At 36.4% G+C, this 21,642-nt stretch overlaps 1 protein-coding gene across 4 annotated transcripts in view; it reads left to right on the top strand.

The window, feature by feature from the left end:
• The window catches only part of DLGAP2 (DLG associated protein 2), a 428,484-nt gene that overhangs the window by 262,375 nt on the left and 144,467 nt on the right, over nt 1-21,642 (top strand). For 2 of the 4 annotated variants that reach the window (XM_058419831.1, XM_040059350.2), the window contains exon 4: nt 12,945-12,977. The exons of 1 other annotated variant lie outside the window; for it this stretch is intronic. In XM_058419831.1, coding sequence (XP_058275814.1) covers nt 12,945-12,977 — 33 coding nt within the window. Of the gene's footprint in view, nt 1-12,944; nt 12,978-15,879; nt 16,000-21,642 lie in introns of all 4 variants that reach the window. One more of the 4 variants, XM_040059349.2, reaches the window with a different exon arrangement.

Genomic DNA, 21,642 nt, shown 5'->3' with positions numbered 1-21,642 from the left:
AACCTACTGAAGGAACATGGGGTGGATTTGATAGGGACACTTTCAATCACATTCAGGAATTTCTCAATATTAGCAAATTCTTGATGCTACGCAATAAATTTGGGTGAAATGCTGCTTGAATTTATTTAAAATCTGTTCAAGAATTATAAAGCTATAAATTTTTGCTAAGAATACAGATGGACTTCAAAAATACGTTTTGTAGTGCAGTCTCAGACAAAAAAGAGTAAAAAATCCAAAGCAATTTAATTTTAATGGTAACTCTACTGAGATTATAAAACCAGTTCGAAGAAACTGCCTTGCCTGAGGATGCTGACTTCAGTTTTCTTTCATAATTAGACATTTTTACACTGTGTGTCACATTCAGTTGCAGTAAGATAATTAAACTAAGAAATATGAAAGATAGATATTATCCTCTCCACTTTACGTCAGTGAAATAGCTCTTCTAACAACTAAATCACTGCAAGATTGGTAGGACACAAAAAGCAGCTCCCTTTTCTTTTTGCTAATAAGTGCCTGTTTTAAAGCAGCAGTATTAAAAATTATGTATCTCATTATTTTTATAACACATCCTCTCAGAATATTCAATTGGCTCAAGATAAATGCAAAGTAGAATGACATGACAAGAATCAGAAGTTGTTTTGACTCCTTTTGTTTGTTTGTTTGTTGTTTGGTCAGGCTTTTTTGTGGTGTTTTGTTGTTTTTTTTTTTAATAGCATATCCAGATTTCCTGACAGGTATGCCATAAAATAAGGTGACCATGCAATGCTACAAAGGCAAATTAAAATTTTGAGAGGATTTTGAGCTTTCTAAGTTGCATAATTTATTTCATTTCATTTCATTTCATTTCATTTGTGGGTGATCTCCAGAGTTGTGAGGTTGTGGAATTGAGGGGTTTTGAAGAGGTTTTTGGTGGTGTTTTTTTTTTTTTTTTTTTTTTTAATGGCTCTTATGATATAAATATTAATGTTGCATTGAAGTTCATATTCATAATATACCCAGATGGAAAAACTTTGTTTCTACAAAGTTCAACCAGGTAATTTTGGAGGCAGAGCTAAATCCATATCAAAGCAGGTTAAAAAAAAAAAAAAAAAAAAAAAAAAAAAAAAAAAAAAAAAAAAAAAAAAAAAAGTAAATTAATGCACTCTTCCTATTGTTACAGATTTTGTTAAAGTAAACTCCAGTAATATGTAGAAATGCTAAAATTTGAAAGGAGGTCTTTGTCATTTAGAAACTGCACACACAGATTAGAATTGGCTTCAAATAGTTATTTTTAAAAATTTCTGATAATTTTTTTGCTTCCATTTGAAAATACTGCTTTTTCAAAACTGATTCTTTTCCAGAGAACAAAGCAGTTTCTTTAGAAAAGTTTTTCAAAGTCAAAGTTGGTCAAAGTGAAAGAGACCCAGAACAATTTGGCTGCTTGCCTATTTGCAGGAAAGAGTCCAGAATTAACTTGTAGTTCAGATATGTATCCTGGATTTAGAGATGGTTATTGACTTCTTCACTCTGTTTTAACTGTATATTCATGTATTTTACAATTACCTTCAGAAGAATCATACCTAGGATTTAGGTTATGATTAAATAGTTGCTATGTCATCTAACAGTTGAATATTTAAAATCTAAAAAACCAAATACTTTGGATAGTGAACCATATTATGTACTGGAATAATTCCACTGACTCCAGTGAGTTATAACATGAAGTAACTTTTCTCCTCTGGTTATATTCCACATGAACAATGTTGAAAGCACAAAACTGTGTTGAAAGAATGCTAAACCAACTAAGTGAAGCAATCAAATCTGTAAATGCCTGTGGGCAAAAGCCAATTCAGCCTTTACCTCATTCCCTTGTGCATAGAGATTTTAATTACATTATCACAAGCTTCCTCCCATAAACTCCCCTCTTCTGTTTCACAGTCTTTTCCTTCTGAATTCAATGCAATTCTTACCTCTATGAAATTAAAGTGTGTCTTGCAGGCATTTCTGATAGAACTCTGGTGTTTTATCACTGAAAACATTGATGACTTTCCTAAATTGCCACTTCAGCGATTGGCTGTTGGTGAATGAGACAGGAACCAACCTCATCTACGGGCCAGTCACAAGGTGTGCTTCTGCCACTTGTTCCAGGCAGGCTTATTTCAGCCTCCAATGCAGTTAGCTCCTGTCACTCCAGAAATATAAATGGGTTCTGCCTTTAGTCTGATGGCATTAGGGTACACTGTGCACTGGTAACTACTAGAGCTTTATATCCCTGATCCAATGGAAACAGATTCTAACACATTTTCAGAGAAAGTGGAGAATCCTACTACCAGTAGTAGAGGAGCCCTGCCTCCAAACAGGTCGAGAAGAGGGACAACTGGCTGGGTACAGTATGCAACAATTCAACACTGTACTCTATTTTTCCTACCCTGATGAAGAGCTGTAACAGATGAAGTCCAGAGGCATGGACTAAATTAACTCAATGGACTTTTTGAGGGATGGTCCATAAACTAAGTGAAACGTGTGCATGGATAAATATTTATATCAAGGCACTGGAGGAGTGATGATGGTTTACTGGGATGTACTGGAAAGGGTAGGACATGGTCATGGCATAAATTATATGGAATAAAGGTAGATACTATCCTGGTTTCAACTAGGATAGAGTTCATTTTCTTCTTATTAGTTGGTATGGTGTCCTGTTTGGCATCTAGTTTGAGAATTATATTTATAACACTCTGATTTTTAGTAGTTGCTAATAGTGTTTACCCTGAATCAAGGAGTTTTCAGTTTCCCATACTCTGCCAGTGAGCAAGTGCACAAAAAGCTGGGAGGGAGCATGGCCAGAGTAGGTGACCCAAACTGACCCAGACCACACTGTGTCATGCTCAGTGTACAAACTGGGGGGGAACTGTAGGGGGGGACCAATTTCTGCATTGGTCAGCAGCTGCAACTGCATATTACCTCACTTGTCTCTCTGGGATTTTATTCCTATCCCTTCCTTTATTTCAGTCATTAAATTGATCTTATCTCAGTCTACAGGTTTTACCTTCTTCTGATTCTCCACCCACCAGGGCAAGGGGCTGTGAGCAAGTGGCTAGGTGGCCTGCAGTTGCTGCTTTGGATCAAGCCACAGCTACTTAAGTAGATACTGCTTTTTTTGGTTGTTTTTTTTTTCCCCCTCCTCCTTAGCTTTTGCATAGCTACAGTTCTTAAAAGACTCATCTGGTTTAGTATAACCAGAATTGTCCTAGTATTTAGTAAATCACTGAGTCAACTTTGTCGTATAAAGCTCAACTTGGTACTTTATATGTCAATGTATAAACATAGTTATTTAGTCTTTCTGAAACCAGGCAGGACATCAAAGACTTGAAAGATTGCTTTGTTTTATCTGATAAAAGGAAAAATGGACAGAAGAACAAATATGAAAAAGTACTCTCTCTTGGTTAGCAGAACATAATGAATGATATATGAAAGTCCAGATCAAGCTGAACACAAATGTGAAAACAATTCCACATGATTTAGAGGAGGAGAAGCTGATGTTGTGTTGAAAATGAGAGAAAATAATCCTTTGTTTAGAAAAACTTTCTGATTCAATAGCTTATATTTCTATAATTTTCAAGGAAAAAATGAAGTCACTAAAAATCAGGAAAGTGGAAAAGAAGAGGCATTTCCAGAAGTGAAAGAATGAGATAAACTGAAAGAATTTGACATGAAGAAGCGGCTTCTGAAAGACATGTCATAGTATTTGACATGATTAGTGGCATAAAGTGTAACAGTGGAATTTCACTTCTAATGAAGAAAGCCGATTTTGAAAGGAACAGCTGTGAAACTGAGCAGATATATTATCTTGAAGTTCACTTTTCAAGAAATAGGGATTTTTTTCCTCTTTTTTCTATTTTGATATGTTTGAGAATCCTCATTTGCCCAGAGCCTACTTTCAGAGTTTCATCAGGCTGTTTCACAAATATCTCAACATGACATATACGGTTTGAATTTTATTAAGCATATTTTAATTTTTTATAGTTTTCTGGTCTCAAAAATTTGATAGCTTGATATTTCTGAGAGTCATGATATCACCATATCATGATGTGTATTGTGTCTTTACTTCTTGAGTCATGGAATATAAATGTTCCATGACACTGTATAATAAATTGAAATTTTAACATTTCATATGGAAAGATATGATTGAATGTATAGATCAGATACAAGAAGACTTTTAAATTTCTTCCATCTCTTTTCTGTAAGATATGTAAACTCTATGTACAAATAATGATTTTTCCATTTTGAGTAAGTATAAATAGCCTATGGCTGCCTGTGCTAGCCACCTCCTGAATTTGGAAAATATGTTTTTGCACTGTGATATCATTCAGAAAAATAGGAAAGAGTTACACTTGCTATTTGAAAACAGAAATCAGCTCTGGCACAAAGTGAATGCTTTAGGTTATTAGATCCAGAGCATTACAGAGCATTAGCATCCAGAGCTAGTACACAGATCCTAGATATGGTCAGGCTACAGTTTTGGCTGGACTAGAATAAATTTACAAGTGTCCTTTAAAAAAATTAGTTAGAAATACAACTACCTAAAAAATTTGGTGTATCAGGCTGTCCCCATGAGTTGTAATATGGGCTGATGTGGAAGAAGATTGGCCTGGATGAACAGAGAACCTTTCCTGGAACTCAGGAAAAACTAGAAAGTTTATGACCTTTGGAAGAAGGGGCAGAACACTCGGAAATACTACAAGGACTCATGAGGTTAAGAAGGGAGGAAATTAGAAGGGCCAAAGCCCAAATGGAAGTTAGTTGGAATATTGTTGTTGCATCCTACTGATGTAATAACAATAAAATAATACAGACAATTAAAATGTTTCTATAATACATCAGCAACAAAAAGAGGGTAAAGAAGAATCTCCACCTCTTATAGAGTGCTGTGACATAGGATGAGGAAAAGGCTGAGGTGCTTAATCCCTTCTTTACCTCAGTCTTGAACAATAAGACCGGTTTTTCTCCAGGTTCCAGGCTCTGGAGGTGGAATACAGGTAAAGAGAATGGAACAAAACCCCCATAATCCGAGGGGAAATTGTTGGTGACCTGCTATACAACTTTCACACTCTCAAGTCTATGGAGCTGGATGGGATTCACCCTCAGGTACTGAGGGAGATGTTGCAAGTGCTCACCAAGTCATTCCCCATCAGTTATTTGAAGCCCTAGTTAAGCAGAGGGTCTCAGGTGACTGGAAGGTAGCAAATGTGAGTCTAGGATAGCCAGGGCCCAATGAGCATGAGTTTATGTCCTGCCTGACCAACTTGATCTCCTTCACAGGAATTGTCTACCTGGACAAATAAAAAAGGCCTTTGACACCCTCCCCACAGCATTCTCTTGGAGAAAATGGAGCCTATGGCTTGGATAGTGTGCTGTTCACTGGGTAAAAATCTGTCTGGATAGCCAGGCCTTGGAGTTGTGGTGAATGGAATTACATCCAGCTGGAACACCTGAGTGGTGTTCCTCAGGTCTCAGTATTGAAGCCAATCCTGTTTAGTATCTTTATCAGTGACTTGTGTGAGGAGATTGAGTACACCCTCACAAAGTTTACAGATCACACCAAGCTGGGTGGGAGTGTTGATCTGCTGGAGGGTAGGAAGGCTTTGCAGGGGTATGTGCACAGTCTGGATGCGTAGTCTGAGACCTATTGTGTGAGATTCACCAAGACCAAGTTCCAAGTCCTGTCTTTGGGTCACAACAACCCCTGCAGTGCTACGGGCTGGGGGCAGAGTGGCTGGAAAGGTGCCCAGAAGAAAAGGACCTGGGGGTGCTCGCTGACCACAGCTGAACATGAGCCAGCAATGAGACCAGCTGGCCAAGGCAGCCCTAGCATCCTGACCTGTATCAGCTCTAGCGTGGCCAGCAGAACCAGGGCAGTGCTGTCCCCCTGTACTCAGCACTGGTGAGGCCACACCTTGAGTCCTGTGTCCAGTTCTGGGCTCCTGGCTAGAAGAAAGACATTGAGGGGCTGCAGAATGTTCAGAGAAGGGCAATGGAGCTGGTGAAGGGTCTGGAATACAAATCTGATGAGGAGCAACTGAGGGAGCTGGGATTTTTTAGCCTGAGGACACAGAGGTTCAGGCAGAACCTTATTACTCACTACAAGGGCCTGAAAGGAGCTGGTAGTGAGGGGAAGTTGTCTCATCTCCCAAGGAACAAGAGATAGGGCATGAGCAAACAGGTTTCCTAATTGGATATTAGGAAAACTTTCTGTACCAGAAGAGATGTTAAGCATTTGAGCATGCTGCCCAGAAAAGTGGTGGAATCACCATCCCTGGAGGTGATAAAAAGATGTGTAGATGTGGCACTTAGGGACATGCTTTAGAGGTACACTTAGCAGTGCTAGATTAATGGTTAACTTGATGATATTCAGGGTGTTTTTCGACCTACATGATTCTATGTTTTAAAGATGTTGGTTATTAAGTCATCAGGTATACTTAATTTTAAAATTGGTTTTGATCTTAAAAAGGTTTGTGGATATGCTAAGACAATAAACTGCATTAGGTAAAATAGGTGCTCTCACCTCTTCCATGGGTAAGCCAGCTGCACAAATGGAAGTCACTGGGAAAGCATGAATAATTTTTGTGTTGACCTTTATGAAAGAATTTTTCTTTTGTGTTCTTTTTTTACATAAATGCACATACCTACATAACAGTGTGCCTGTAGATGATGCTGTGTGCCTTTCTGAAAGTGTTTGGATTATTACATATGGTGAAGATGGCGTGCCTATGGTAGTCTACTGGGAAATCCTGGCTCAATACAAGGCAGTAAAGCTATGATGAACTCCACAGGCTCCAAATTACAGTATACCTACCTCAGATGATAGGTGTCCTCCATGATTGCTCTCAAAGAGCTGCGGAATGCTCCCTCAATAAAATCTCTGCACTCAAGCAGGGTGAGTGCTGCTGCTGCTGTTAGTACAGCATCCATCACTGCAGGAAACCAGGGCTGGGGTTTCATGCGTAATGTATTTTTAGTTTCCTGATGAGAGCTACTTTGGAAAGCATTAATGAATGTTCCGATCTTGAGCTATAGGTTCTACAACATATTTTAAGATGGTCTTTAAAACCCCACATTGAATTTGGATAACCTAGTCCTGAGGCCACGATTGGCCTTATGAAGCATGAAGCAGACCAATTGCTTCAGATCAGCAGCAGAAGAAAATAGATTAATGATGGCTTTCAAGATATAAGGAAACTGTTTCTGGAGTTTTTATTGTTTGTTAGTGGTTGTTTTTCTTCAGTTTTTTAAAGCGAGACAGAATAAAGAAATGAGGAAAACATGTTTTGGAGGACAAGAAGCAAATAATGATCCAGTTTAGTTGGCCAGGGCAGGTGCTGCTGCCACATGTGGCCAGGCTGCAGGGTACATGTTATGGAGTGAAGGACCCTTCAGGGACTTCCTGGGCAACCACCTGGGAGTCCCCATGTGCTGTTATGATCCTGTGCCTCTGTGCAGACAGCTTGTGTTGGCCTTCCAGTCTCGCACTGTGGAAAACTGTGAGTGAGCGTGCAAGTACAAGGTGAGCTGTGTGTGCAAAGACTTCAATGGCCAGTGTGAATGATTACCAGTTATTAATAGTAACAGATGTTTTCTATTACAGAAATCAGACTTATTAGTAAAGCTCCCGATATCAATATTTTTTTGTGATCTGTCTACCTCAATTCAGTTGTCTCATCAGGAATCATTCACTTCTTTTTCCTACTCTGTCAACACTATAGCCATATGTGGTTCATAATCTCCTCTGTGCCAGTGCTCAGTCACTCTCATAACAGGGGGGGAAAAAAAAAAAATTCAGAAGGATCCTTTCGTGATTCAGTTTGTAGCTGTTGTTCAACTTCTTCCTGGAATAACATAAATCAGAAAGCAAAATATAAAGTGACAAGTATCAACCTGTATAATTATCATATGATTTTAAGAGAGGGGAAATAATGACCAGTGAATTTCTGCACTAGAGACGGACAGGACTAAGTTTATTTTTGTCCAGGACTTATTTTAATGAGCTATTTTAGACATTTGAGGGCATCAAATTTACCACTTGTAAACCAGCAAATTTTTCCATGTCCAACTCATTCCCATTTTATTCTTGTGACTCTCTCAGATCCACACCCATATATGAAGACTAGTTTCCTGAAAGATCCTTGTGATGAGATTCATCCCCAACTACCTACTCTACAGGTTATGTAGATATGTAGCTGTCTAAGCTCACACTGTAGTTAGAGATCTTGTCAATGGAAAGAGCTGTTCTAACTATTCTTCTGTACAACTTTAATTTCTACTTTTCAATGTAATTAATTGACTCAATTTCAACAACTTCACTGGAGCTAAAGGAAGCTCAAACATCTATCTCACGACAAAACACTTCTACTGAAGAAAAGTAAGTTTGAAACTTACTCTTAATGGTATCACAGGAAGGAATGCTGGTTAAATGAAACCCTGGTTAACAACATAAATGTAATCTACCTGTCTCAATATGATGTAATTTTTTATCAAAAAATTTATACTGTCAAATTGAATCACAGCAATATTAGGTTTTCAAATGTCATATTGATAATTCTTCATAACTAACTGTCCATCTGGATTTTTTTTTCTTTGAATTATCTCCAAAAATCAAAATGAATTCCAAATGCCAGCACAAGTGAGCAGTAGGTTTGTAAGATGGTGACTGATGACCGCATTGTTATGAATTCTTGAGTGCAACCTTTTTTTTTTTTTTTTGGTCAGGGAAATTCTCACAGAAGAGGTTTACATTTCCATTAAAATTGTAATTGTGCTGTTTAAAGGATTGGTGGCAGATGAATGCAAATAGCCTAATAATGAAAATATGAGGGACTCTGAAAGAAGATTTATTGCAGTATAGAGTTGCTTCTACTGAAAAAACAGTTTTCTGTGAATAATTTACATAATTTCTGGAGTTGAAGGAAACACTCCCCCTCTAGAGGCTAATGGAAAGGTTTGTTCGCCTACTTCTCCTTTAGCATCTGGCTTTAGGTAGTACCAAATTAACCCTTAAATCTTGGTGCAGCCAAACTCACAATCCCAATCCAATCCTGAATTAGGTGCCAATAGTTTTTACTGACCTGATTGTCAAAACTACAGTTGTAATTTCTAATTAATGCAAATCATCTTTCATCTTCAGCCACTGCAGCTCTATGTCACTCTTCATTCTCTTCTTAGCAACCAGCCCTTTGTATTCCAGCAGCTGGACTTCACTCCACTCATCTTGTTCAAAGAAGACTTGAGCTTTGTTGAATTCATGGTCCAGGTGTTGTGCACATCTATCTGCAGGGTTCCTGAGTTTGGCTGAGCAGTTAGGGTCTTATAATAAAATAAGACTGAGTCTACCTGGAGATTTAGCAAAGCAGAGACACTTATTTCTTGCTGACAATTGCTGCTAAAACACTTAGAAGCAGAGAAAAATCTTGTATTTTCAAGAGAGCACAATTTAGCAGTCATTAGCTTCTTCTAACCTTTCTAAGGAGGTACCAGCTCGCAGAGATAGTTTGGCATTACATCATCTTGCTGCCAATGCCATGGAGAACCTTTAATGTTAAATGACTTAAATGTGCTCTGCACCTTAAATGTGTTTTCCTGTGCACTGTAAAAGTCATCCCTTCCACTCATTTTGTGTTGGCATTCTGCCAGCACATGCCAGTGGCAGCCTTACAGTGCTTTGATATTTTACTGTAAGCACGGCACGAGGAGTACCATGAGAGAGGAAGGCAAAAGCCAAGCGCTGCATTGTGCAACGAACACTGTTTGTAAAATAGGAGGAACAGGCTTTGGAGGCAAGATACAGAGAGGGCTACATCTTTACTAATCAACTCTAGGAAGAAATAATTAGGTTATTGGCATGAAAATCTTGTACCGTCTCCAACGTCTGTTTTGCACTGGGCTAATAAAATGTGGTGTACCAGAGATACTGCTTGCTAAAAAGTGCACGCTCATTCCCTTTTTTAAAAATCATGCTTTGCATTATAACTCAAAGTCAGCTTTATTGTCAAATCACCAGTTTTATTACCTAAATCAATGACTTATAGTGTGAATCAGGTCTGGATTTCATGAGTGTAATTCCTTGATAACTGCTAATGCGGACATGTTAGCTATGTTGCCTTGAAAAGGGGATGAAAGTGTGTGTGACTTTTATGTACTCCACTTTCATCTCAGATTCCTGCTGCTTAGAAAGTCTTATGTATGAAAATAAAAGTGAATAGTAACAAATCTGGGCAATTCATTAAATAAATGGAATGGAGGAAAATTGGATTCCACCTGTTCAAGGCTTACTTAATTGAAAATCAATCAAGGAAACTGAGAAATGCTCTCAACAATAACAGGAAATGATGATTTTTCTGCTGCCCTTGGAGTCTATAAAAGTGTAGAAGAAATCTTATGGCAGTGACTAAATATTCCAGTTGTTTCAGCAAAGGTTTCATTCCATTTTAACTGCAGTAATTTCTTGTATTGAACTCTTGCAGGGAAATGTTGCACATTGTATTTATCTTTATATGGGAAACTTTACCTTGCCTGCCTATGCAGTGTCAGCTCATATCATTCTTTGTGAAATGTAATGATGGAATTGGGGCATGTGGATCATGATTTGTGGGTTCAATATACTATAAAATCTTCTGGTTGTAGCTATCAAAGTAGGTCTGATTTTCTTTAACAGTTCACACAGGACACATGCTTGGGTGACAAACTACCTTTTTTTCTGTTAGTGTAGGCTGACTTGTAAGAAAATAAACACACTTTATATCATCAGCTCAACACAAAGTGTTACACATTGTTTTATGCTGGGACAAGAGCCTAATTAATTTGCATTAACTTATTTGCATTTCTTTTTTTTGTTTTGGTTTGGGTTTTTTGTTTTAGTTTGGGTTTTTTGGTTGATTGGTTGCTTTTTTTGTTTTGTTTTTCTCTTTTTATTTTTTAAAAATCTCATTGTCTGAGTAGATATTTTTTCACTGTTATAGGAAGAAGAGAATTTTTTCCTCTTCTGTTCTTTTTTGGATCTTCAGGTTTTGTATCAGGATATTTTTATTAATGACAGAACAGTGTTTTCAAACACCTTATTTCTGTGTCAGGATATGCCACAGGATGTGCACAGTGACAGCAGTTTGAACAATTCAAGTATTAGATATTTTTTGAGTGATTCTGACTTGCAAGGTAGCTGTGTGATGTCTCTGTGCTTTCAAGAAGCAGCCACTGCCCAGCTAGATGCTCCATTTATGCATAATCTGGTTTTTGGTGTGGCTTTCATGGACACCTGGGGGCAACAACCTTCTGTCTCTCAGACTCTGAAAGAAAAAATCCTGAGGATGCTTTTTTTCTTCTCTAGTTTGGTAGTTTATGATAAAGCTTGAGACCCTACATACTGGAATTGTTAGTTAACTTGTTGTGTTCAACAATTTGGATTTCAGAGTGCAATTCTCTCTAGTGCATTAATCACATTTTGGCTTGGTTTTCTCCTGTGTTCACTTACAAAACTAAGCACGTTCACAGTCCTCAGGAAATGTGTCAGTCAAACTGTTATAAGTTACTAGAGCCAAGCACACATTTCCTCCTGCCTAAAGAGTTCCTTCTGCAGTTACAGGAGTTAATTGGTAAATATTTTTTCCAATGACTTTTAGAATTAGTTAGTGAATTACAAAAAGTTTAGATTTTCTGTAGCCTAAACCATTGACTTAGAATCTTGTATCTGTTGACTATTGCAATAAGAAAACAACTTTTTTTAAAAGAAGAAATAGTTTATAAACAGTACTATTTTTTTCCAGGCACTGCTAGTAAATACACTCAATTTCTAAAAATGACAAGAAAGCTCATTTATAAACACATAGTAGGGTGGATTGGTTAGCCACAATATGCCTATTGTCTTTTTCCAAGAGAGTGTAGCTGTTGCACCCCTCTGTGATCCCACTTTGTCATATGAAGGAAGGAAGGAGAGTCTGAAGGTCTCACACTTCCTTGGTGAGCTAACTGAGGCCTGGTTGACTGCCCCTAGCAACAGGACTTGTTCTCCAAATGGGCTCATGTCACTGTCTTTTGAGACAGAACACTAAGAAGGGGCTTCTTTTGGCCATATGTGTCTGAGAATTAACCTTTTACCTTGTCAGTCCAATGGCAGTCCCAGTTGGTATTGACTGAATTTTCTCAGCCTCCACTGCTCTTCCAGATATAGTGTAATTCCTCGAAGGTACCAAATAAATCTTTGTTAAGATCATGGGATTTCCAAAGGTGCAAAGCACTTCAAAGATGGAATTCTGAGTTCTGGTCTCAGTGCACATTTAGAAGGGGCCATTCTGATGCCTTCAGCATCCCTGCTGTGCTTTTCTGCCTCCTCTTCAGATGGGAGTTACCAGTGAAGCCCTTACTCATGCTTTATGGCGTCAGCAGGAATAATTCCAGCTCTTTTCTCTTTTTTAAAACAGATAGATTGGGGGGGGGGGGGGGAGTATGAACACTGGAATAGACAAAATTAGGTCTCTTATTTGCTGTGATCAAGAAAGAAAATACTTTTTAAAGAGTACAATCGAAAAAGCATTCCTCACTTTTCTAATTATTGTTCTTATGTACAAAGGTAGAACAATTGTTTATATTCATGATTTGTGTTTCTGAAATCAGAGGTTAATTTACAAAGTAATGTAAAATTCCTATTTAATTGTGATATGTCTGTCTTAAACAGTAAAATTAATTAGCTTCTCAGAGTGTTCAAAGCTTTCATCTTTAGATAATATTTTACATCTTTATAAAACTATGGAGAAGAAAACCATAATGTAATGTTAAGTTTTCTGGTTTTGTTTTTCTTTATATGTATGATTAAAATTTTATATTAATGATAATATGATATTTGGTGCCAGGTTTGCTTTTGATTTTTTGTGCTTTTTACTATGAAATTAGTGTTAAAGATTTTTTTTTTACTGTTTTAATTTCAGATTTGGATTCTCTAACAGGGCATGCATTTCCAGGTAAAGTGGACAGTTAGATTAGATTATGTTATTTGTTTGTTTTATACTCAGTTTATTGAGTTTTCTTGGAGGGTGGGGGGAAAAGGGTGTTGTAAAATTTATTTGGTGTGCTTCTGACAGCATTTTGTTATGTGTCAAAATTGTATTATTAGTTTTTTTGGTTTTTTTTTTTTAGAGTTCAGATAAATGAAGAAAAGGTAGCCATTAAATGCACAAGTTTAAGGAATAGAATTGAAAATTTGCTTTAAATGTTAACTATTATATCATTACAGTAAACAATCCAAGGGGAGAGAAGAATTGTTCCAAAACAATAAGTTCCAGTGAAAAGATTTTAAGTTACTCAAACCTGCATGTGATTCTGTAAGGCAGGTAAAAAAAAAAAAAAAAAAAAAAACCAACAAAACCTACTAGTCAATATTTAAGGAAAGCAAAGATTCAAGAAATACAAGACTTAGTTTCCAGTTTTATTACTAGAAGTGTGTAGGAAAGTGGTTCTGAGTCATAAGAACATTTTCAGTAGAGAATTGAGAAAGAATGATAACACAATTATATAAATCAACTGGATTCTACTGTACACGCACATTTTTAATGCTGTGTGGAATTTAAATGTAAAAATAGTACATTCAATTAAAAATTATAGAATTTCGCAATTATACTTTACAATTCAAACATTTTGAGTTGGGAATTTTTTAGCAGAAATACAAGAGCAGAGAATTTGATGCTAAGTAATCATGTGAACTTCTGTCTAACTTGGGCAGAGATTTTGGCATAGAAGGAGTATAAAGGAGCATTTTCTGAAATAAAGTAAATCTCTGCTGAAAATATGCAGACACTTTCTGTACTCAAAATTTTCTTGAATAGTCCTTCAGTTGAACAGGCTGTGAAAACTAAGGCATAATATTTGTAAAACAAAGATTTAGTCAAAATTTGTGGTGATATTTACCATTAGAATGATATTACTCTTTATTATGTCATTGGCTTCTAAAGTGTCTAGTGCATAGTATAATATTCCTCCTTCAGTTTTTCCTTAAAGATCATTCTTTAAAATTATGGGACAGTAGATTCATTTGAGGTTTTCCAAGCATTCCTGCACTGTAGGCATTAGGTATGCTGTAAGATGTAGAACAAAAAAAGACCAAACGAACCAAAAAGTTTAGATGTTCATCATAATGAAATTTTTGTGCAGTGTGGAGCAGCTTTGGGTACAGATTCTGTCAGTTATTTGTATTTAAATGCAGCAGCACAACAAGTAAAGTCTGTATGAGAATTCAGAAGACTGTGAGTGCAGATTTTTGTCATTTTAGAAGAGGAAACTCTTATTCTAAGTATTTTGGTTTGGTTTGAGTGAGGATACCCATGGAATAACATACTGCTTAATTAGGGTGATTTTGTAAATTTGATCCTCATAAGTGCTGGCAAATATATGCATGTGTCACCAAAATAGACATTGAGACAAGCAGGATCAGTGTTATCTTTTATTTCTTTTCCCCCTACTTTTTAAAGGCTGAGTCTGCTTTTGTTTTTGCATGAATATTTTATGTTACTAGATGGTGCTGTCATGATGTGTCCCATTCTTACTTTGTAAAATGACAACATAATCATAATGAGCAATGCTGACAACAGAGCCTTATGTATGCTTCAGAATTATGGCAAAGAGAAATCATTCTGCATGGAAACTGTCCTGAACTGCACAACTAGTGATTTATATGCCTGCATTACATTCCAGGTGTAGCTGTGCACAAATCTATCAAATGGCCTGTTATTCAGCACAGACAGAAATATCTTAGAATCTAACAAACTATCAAAGAGGTGGAAGAGGATAGTATAGGCAGCCAACAAGCATAAAAGCCTGGGGTGGACTTCACTTAAATAAATATTTACTTTGAGACTCACAATATGAACATGCTACAGTGCAGCTCACAGAAATCACTAGAAGAACCATCTCTCATTTTAGCTTTATTTGACATACTCTTTTCACATAAAAGAGTAAAAGTAGTGAATGTTCTTTTCTTCCTTCAGCTTTACTTACATTTAATAATCAAGCCATTGTAGTATTCTGCTAAAATAGTGCAGAATGTATAGTTGCAGATGTAGCTAAACTAAAAACCAAAAGGGATGCTTATGCATATATGCTGGAAAACACAGAACAGTAAATCCTGATACCTATGTGTTAACATGATTACTCTAGCTAGGCTGAAGTATGTTAACTTTCAGCAGATAGAAGAGATCAAGGTGTTACTTATGCATCTTTAATAGCAATTAGTTAATTAGCTGAGATATGTGTGTTAACAGGTGATTTGTATCTCACGCTGAGCAAACACAAACCAAACTCATTTGAGATTTCTATTTATCTCAGCTTGGGAAAAAAGCACACCCTTTGAGCTAATTCAGCCGGATTCATTAATGAGACCTCTAAGGGGATGGTGGTCCAGTAGTTTTTCATTTGATCCTTTCTCTGCAGGAGCAGAGCATGAAATGACTCCTTTCCTTAAGTCATGTAGCAGTGTCGGTGAAATGCTGAGTGGGGGCTTTTGCCAGGCCCTTGACAGACAGACCAAACCAGCTTTTGCACTGACCTAATTACACAGGTTCCAGGGCAGAAGGGGTTTGCATCCATCTAGATGACTTTAAATTCATGTGAGTTGCCATTTGGATACAACTACTTTGTGAATTTCAGGCTAGGAGGAAGTACTTTCCCTATCACCACTGGCAACTGCATCAGCTGCCCCGTTTTCTGTAGATTTGCCAATCTCTGCTACTTCAGAGACAGATCAGAATATAAACCACACCAAAGTATCTGTCTGGTTTTTATGTGAAGGGAAAAAATTCTTTACAACCCTTGCAGTTGATTAGCTGAAACCCTAAAGTATGAGATTTGATTATAGTCATTGTCTTAATGCAGAGCTGCAAGTGTTATGGGCATGTTGAGAACTTCCAGAAGCTGGATTAAAGCATCTCTTTTACAATGATATCTAATCTCGTCCTAAAGCTCCAAGCAATGGCGAGTCCACCAGCTCCCCTGGTAAGCCATTCCAATATTTAATTACCCTTAGTGCTAGGAAATTGAAATGTTGTGGAAAGGTTGAATTTGTCTAATTTCAGCCGCCAGTCTTCCTTTTGCTATGCCTTTGTCAGCAACACTGAAAATTCCCCCTCTTTCAGGTATTTTTTCTGAACAAGTGTCTGTGACAAACTGCAGTGACCTGCTGAGAGGTCTCCGTGCAGAGAAGCTGTGCCATCTGGCCTGATGAACTTATTGCCTTGATCTGCAAACCTGGCCTCTTTCATAGACGATCACAATTTTATCAACTCTATGACTACTAAAATTTTTACACAGTAGTCAAAGTGCCTTTCAGCTTTTGTTCTGGTAAATTTGATATGTTGTACTCTTTAAGGCTCACACTGTAAGACTGGTTTTCTGACAGCTGTCCTAGGAACCCCTTTTTTTTCAAAAACTATGAGAATATATTCATATAGAATTTTGTAAATGCTGTATATTGAAGTAAAGTACTTTTTTTTATTTGTACATAACACTTCCTTTTTAATTCTTCCTTTTTAAGTATTTAGCCACGGTTCAGGTTACAGTGATTGTCTGTGTCAAGCAAACCAAGTGGTAATCCTAAAAGGTAACTGACCGAATAGGAATGAGCATTTTTTCCCTAGTTTTATATGGCTAACATGAGATTTGAGGTGGAAGGGAATGCACTTAGGGCAGCATTTGAAATCTAGTGGTTTCAGTCTGGTGAAGTCTGGGTGGGCACTGAGTTTTGGGTGATCATTAGTCCAAAGAAGAAGGAGAATTAGCCAGGATGTGTCTCTAAAGAGTGAGATGAAAAAAGGGTTAGAGACTATAAAGACCCCTTTAAATGCATTCTTCAGACTGCCTCCCTGTAACTGATATTTTTTATTAGCTAGCTTAGAAGATTAAGAATGTACCTTTAACACAGAGGAGCTCCATGGTGAAGATAGTTAATAGCAGTTGTCTGCTTTGATTTCCACAGGCTGTGAAGCACACCTATAAATTCCTGTTCTGGATCACATAAAAATTAGGTAGGGTGCCGCCTGAGTTAGGAATCCACAGTAGATAATTCAAATGCACCTTTTGCATTTCTGGTGGGTTTTTTTTTTGGTTGGTTGGTTGGGGTGTTTTTTTTTTTTTTTTTTTTTTTTTTTTTTTTTTTTTTTTTTTTTGGTGTGTGTGTGTGTGTGTTTTTTTTTGTTTTTTTTTAAATTCAGCTTTAGTATGTAGTATTTTCTCTTTTCCCTACTACCACCCTCAAGGACCCACCTGGTCAGTAAGATGCACAGACTTTGTTTTTCATTGTGTCAATGATGAATGCTGCTTTGTTGCAATTTGTCTAAATAGGCTTGAGGTTTTCTGAAATACCTCAGGGACAAAGATTTTTTTTTTTTCAAAGACTTCTTCATTGTAGGCAATGTAATGCTAGATTTCAACTTCAATTTTTTTTTTTTTTTTTAAATTTCTGAAAGTCCCTTAATAGTCTAGGGAACAGACTGTTGTCTTCAGCACTGTCAGTAAAAGTAAGATATCGCTAAGTGGAATGAGCGTTCTCAGGTCTTTGAATAATAGCTCGAGCGATGGTAGGAACTTGGCATGTGCAGTCCTGTGGGAATTGTTTAGAGAAAGTGTCTCAAATGCTAATCAAATATAAACTCAAAATATCCATTCTAATTCCTGGGTGTATCTGATCAAGGTGGTTGGTCAGTGACCTGCTCATTTTCCTGAAGAAATAACACTTTGTTCATACAATGAGCATCATTTCTTGAATTAGTTAATGGCCTGCTGAACTGTGCATTTTCCTATTCACGGATCCGCTCAGTCAGAAACTTAAATGGACATTTCATTCAGTACACCAATACTGGATATTGTGGTTGAAATAAAAGTTTATCTGTGGGTGTCTTCTCAACCATATTATTTGTAGTTACTCTAGCATTGAGTCAGAAGCACAGAAAGTCTCATCTTTATCCTTTTTCTCTGCCTTTGCCTAAAGCATGTGTAAGGTTGGATAGAAAATGAAGATTGGATGGCTTAGGACATATAACACTGACTGGAATTTAGCTCAAGAGTATCAACAACAGAATGTCAAAGCTCTGTGTTATTTGATTAGAGCTGACAGATTTTTAAAAAATTGGAGAAAATAGTATTTTGCAGCTGGTTTTGGCTAACTATCATCTTGATTTTACCTGGGGAAATACTTGCCTAGTGAATTGAGTCTGCTAAATGTTGAAGGATTTTTTTTTAATCTTTCTATTGAATTTCTATAACATTATTTCTAATGTTCAAAAAAAAAAAAGTAAGATCTGTCAGCTTAGGCTGAAGACAAGCAAAAAAAAAGGTAAACCAAAACATAAAATTAAAGTCATCAAACCATAAGAGGATGGAGTATGGTGAGCTAGTAAGCAAAATGAAACTAAAAAGGTTACTTATAGTTAAGCCCCTTTTAAGCTTCTGTAAAACTGAATGGACAGAATCACAAACTAAAAATAAGTCTTCTTTCAATTATTGTACTCATCTAGTACAGATTTTATCCAAATTCATAAATTTTTAGTTCTGTTACTTTCTTCCAGTTCTGTGTTTGCCCCTTTGACTTTTTTTCCTCAGGTAAAAACCATGAGGATAAAGTATGTGTGTACCCTATTTAGCCTTTAGATTCTTAGTTGGGATGTAACTGTGTGAGTTCTGCTGCTCAAAATATCAGTTTTCCAGATGATCTTGCACATAAAAAAACATTGATTATGTACCAACATGAAAAGTCTGCTCTGAGAGTTTGCACTTGTGTGGGGAGATATTAAAACATGATTTTAAATGGATTGAACTTTTTTTTATTTCTTTTGTTTGTAAGCTCCTTTAGGCTCCTGGTCCAAAATAGCTCATATGTTCTCAGTCTGGGTTTCTCTGGAGCCTGCCTCTTCTGGGTGATTGAGCAATGATGATTGCATGTCACTCAGCAAACCTCTCCTGGGGTGGGGATACAGATGTGTTCTGGGGAAGCTGAGCTGGGGTATGCCCATGGTGCTGGTGTGTCCTTGCTCTAGAGTGGAACCCAGCCATGGAGTTACAAAGATGGGAAAACAAATGAAAGTGCCTAATCATGCAGGAACTTGACAGTTGTACAATTCATTCCTGTATTCAAATGTTTATTTCTATGTTGTCAATTTCACCCATTTAGTTTCCACCTAAATATATGCAAAAAAACCCAAAAATGAAAGGGATATACACTTTTCTTGAAAATATGGCAATTTCAGAAGTGACGGAATTGTATACTCCCTCTTTGAAATTAGGAGTCTCACAGAAACATATGTTATTGATGCTCTACCACATGAGTTTATTTTACTCTTAAGGATTACTTAGTCTCATTTCTTTGGCTCTTACCTATGATTCATATTTGTTTAACAAGAACTGTATAAAGAGCTGTTGATATAGAGGTACTGCAGGTACTACTAGTAATTTCTTAGCCATTTATATAACATGAGTTACACAAAGTCTTAATGAGTTCTGCACAATTCTTGATCTTGTTTAATGTGTAATGATTAAATTTTAGTTGTGCTTTTAATTAATTCATTTTAATATTTTATTAATTATTGTTTTTTAGTGCTCTAGGGTATTTCACATTAAGGGTACAGGATGAATCAGAGTAATTATGTACCTCATTCATTACCACTAAACAGAATTTAAAGGAAATACAATAAATAAAAAAAATATTTGGACTCTACCAGATACTGCAGAACTACATGGTGTATCTCTGATTTGCAAATGCAGGAAGTCATAGCCTGGTTCTTCTTCAATTAAACGTGTCTCTTTAAAATATCTGAAATGGAATTATCCAAGAGCAGCAAGGGCTACAGTATTTGAGATATTGGGTTTGTCAAATTATCCCCAGTGTTCAGGTAAGGCAGCCATTTTTCCAAACGTTCATTCAACTATTCTTAGTCTCAGTTCTGTGTTTAGGGTGTGATGCTGCAGCAGATTGTTACAGCACTTCATAATGTTAAGAGAAACAGGTCAGAGGAAGACTCTGAAATGTTAAAGTCTCCTAAAAGGAATATATTCAGATGTTTTAAACTACAAGTCCACAAGAACTCATATGAAGAAAGATAGAAAATCAGAATTTGAGCCAAAGACAAATACTTTATGAGGAAAATTTAATTTTTTAATTGAAAAGAGGACAACCGTGTTGGCAGTCAAAGCTTCTCTTCTTGCAAGCTTTGACTCCTCATCTAAAACCTGCCGTCTTTCACAGCTAAATATAGAAAACGCTTTTAATTCATCAGGTAGTAGCTTCTTAAATAGACAAATATTAAATATGCTGTATTGATGAGGTTTATATTTACTGAGGTTATGTACTGTCTAAGGTTGCTCCTTTGCTACTTGTTTAGGCCAGCTTGAAGCAGCTGAAGGTTGTACTTAGAATATTTCACAAAATAAGTAGTTGATATTAGTACATATTCTTCTAATATATGTATAAATATATCAGTTTTAAAGGACACAATATAAATCATGACTGTTTTTATCCTCAGTGGCCAATTAAGTGGTCCAGCAGCACTTTTTAATGAATTTTAGTTGTTTGCTGTATGCAAAAATAAAAATTTCTTTTTTAAAAAAATTCTATTTTAGTTCTAATTTTTATAAGTATTAATTCGTCAAATATAATTTTCCCTAAAATTATATCAATATGGTTTTTAAATTTATAGTTTTGAAATAATTTCTCCTTTTCTAGAAATGAGCAGTTTGAGCTGTGAATTACAAAAACTATCCAAGGAGAATAGATGTCGAGATTATTTTCTATAAGCCAACAGATTCTGCCCAGAAGTTTAAGTATTGCGTAGATCATGAGTCAGGTATTTCTTTTCTGTTACAGGATTTTTGACAATAATAAATCATACCGCTATATAAACACATCTTTATGAAAATATTAAATGACACTCTCAAAGCTAAAATGCCACAAGCAGTTTTTACTACTTCAAAGTAAAATTGCTGCTAGAATTTAAATTTCATTTTTGACATTGCTCTAGAACCGTTTCCTTATTCAGATTTCAGCCAAGGAAGTGATCATAATGATCAGAGATGATAGGAGCTGGTGTTTTCTTTGTTTGTCTCTACCTCTGAATAAATATGGTTGTTTTCTTGTAATCATACATTTTGGAGTTGGTAATGTAAGACTTACCTATCAAGATCAGTGACTTGTGTATGTGTGTTGGATTTTAATGCAAGAACAGGCACTGTTAATTAATATGATGATGACTTTTTTTGATTCTGGTGGTTAACAATCAATTTTTCAGAAACAGAATAGTTACTATTCTTGTTAGTTTGGCAGGGATACTTAACCTGCCTCACAGGTCAAGGACTGGTTATTGCTGTGATTATGAGTCTGTCAGAGGGGATTAAAGAATTTGTCCTGCAGGATAATAAAGGCTCAGACACTATTTCAGTAGCATAATCTAATGCTCATTTATTGCGTATGTTCAGCTGCAGGATAAAAATACCCTTGTAATAATTACTCTGGTAGGTGTAGTGCTTTTTTCTTTTTATATCAGCTAAACGTATAAGCCTTTATCAAAGTGCTAGATCATACGTAATTAGTTTGTATGAGTGAAATGATGGCCAGGTTGTACATATTTGTTTGGACGGATGTAGAAATAGAGG

The sequence above is a fragment of the Hirundo rustica genome, chromosome 3 (assembly GCF_015227805.2).
Source record: "Hirundo rustica isolate bHirRus1 chromosome 3, bHirRus1.pri.v3, whole genome shotgun sequence".
Classification (NCBI taxonomy): Eukaryota; Metazoa; Chordata; class Aves; order Passeriformes; family Hirundinidae; genus Hirundo; species Hirundo rustica.
This window is presented reverse-complemented; position numbering and strand designations above follow the sequence as displayed.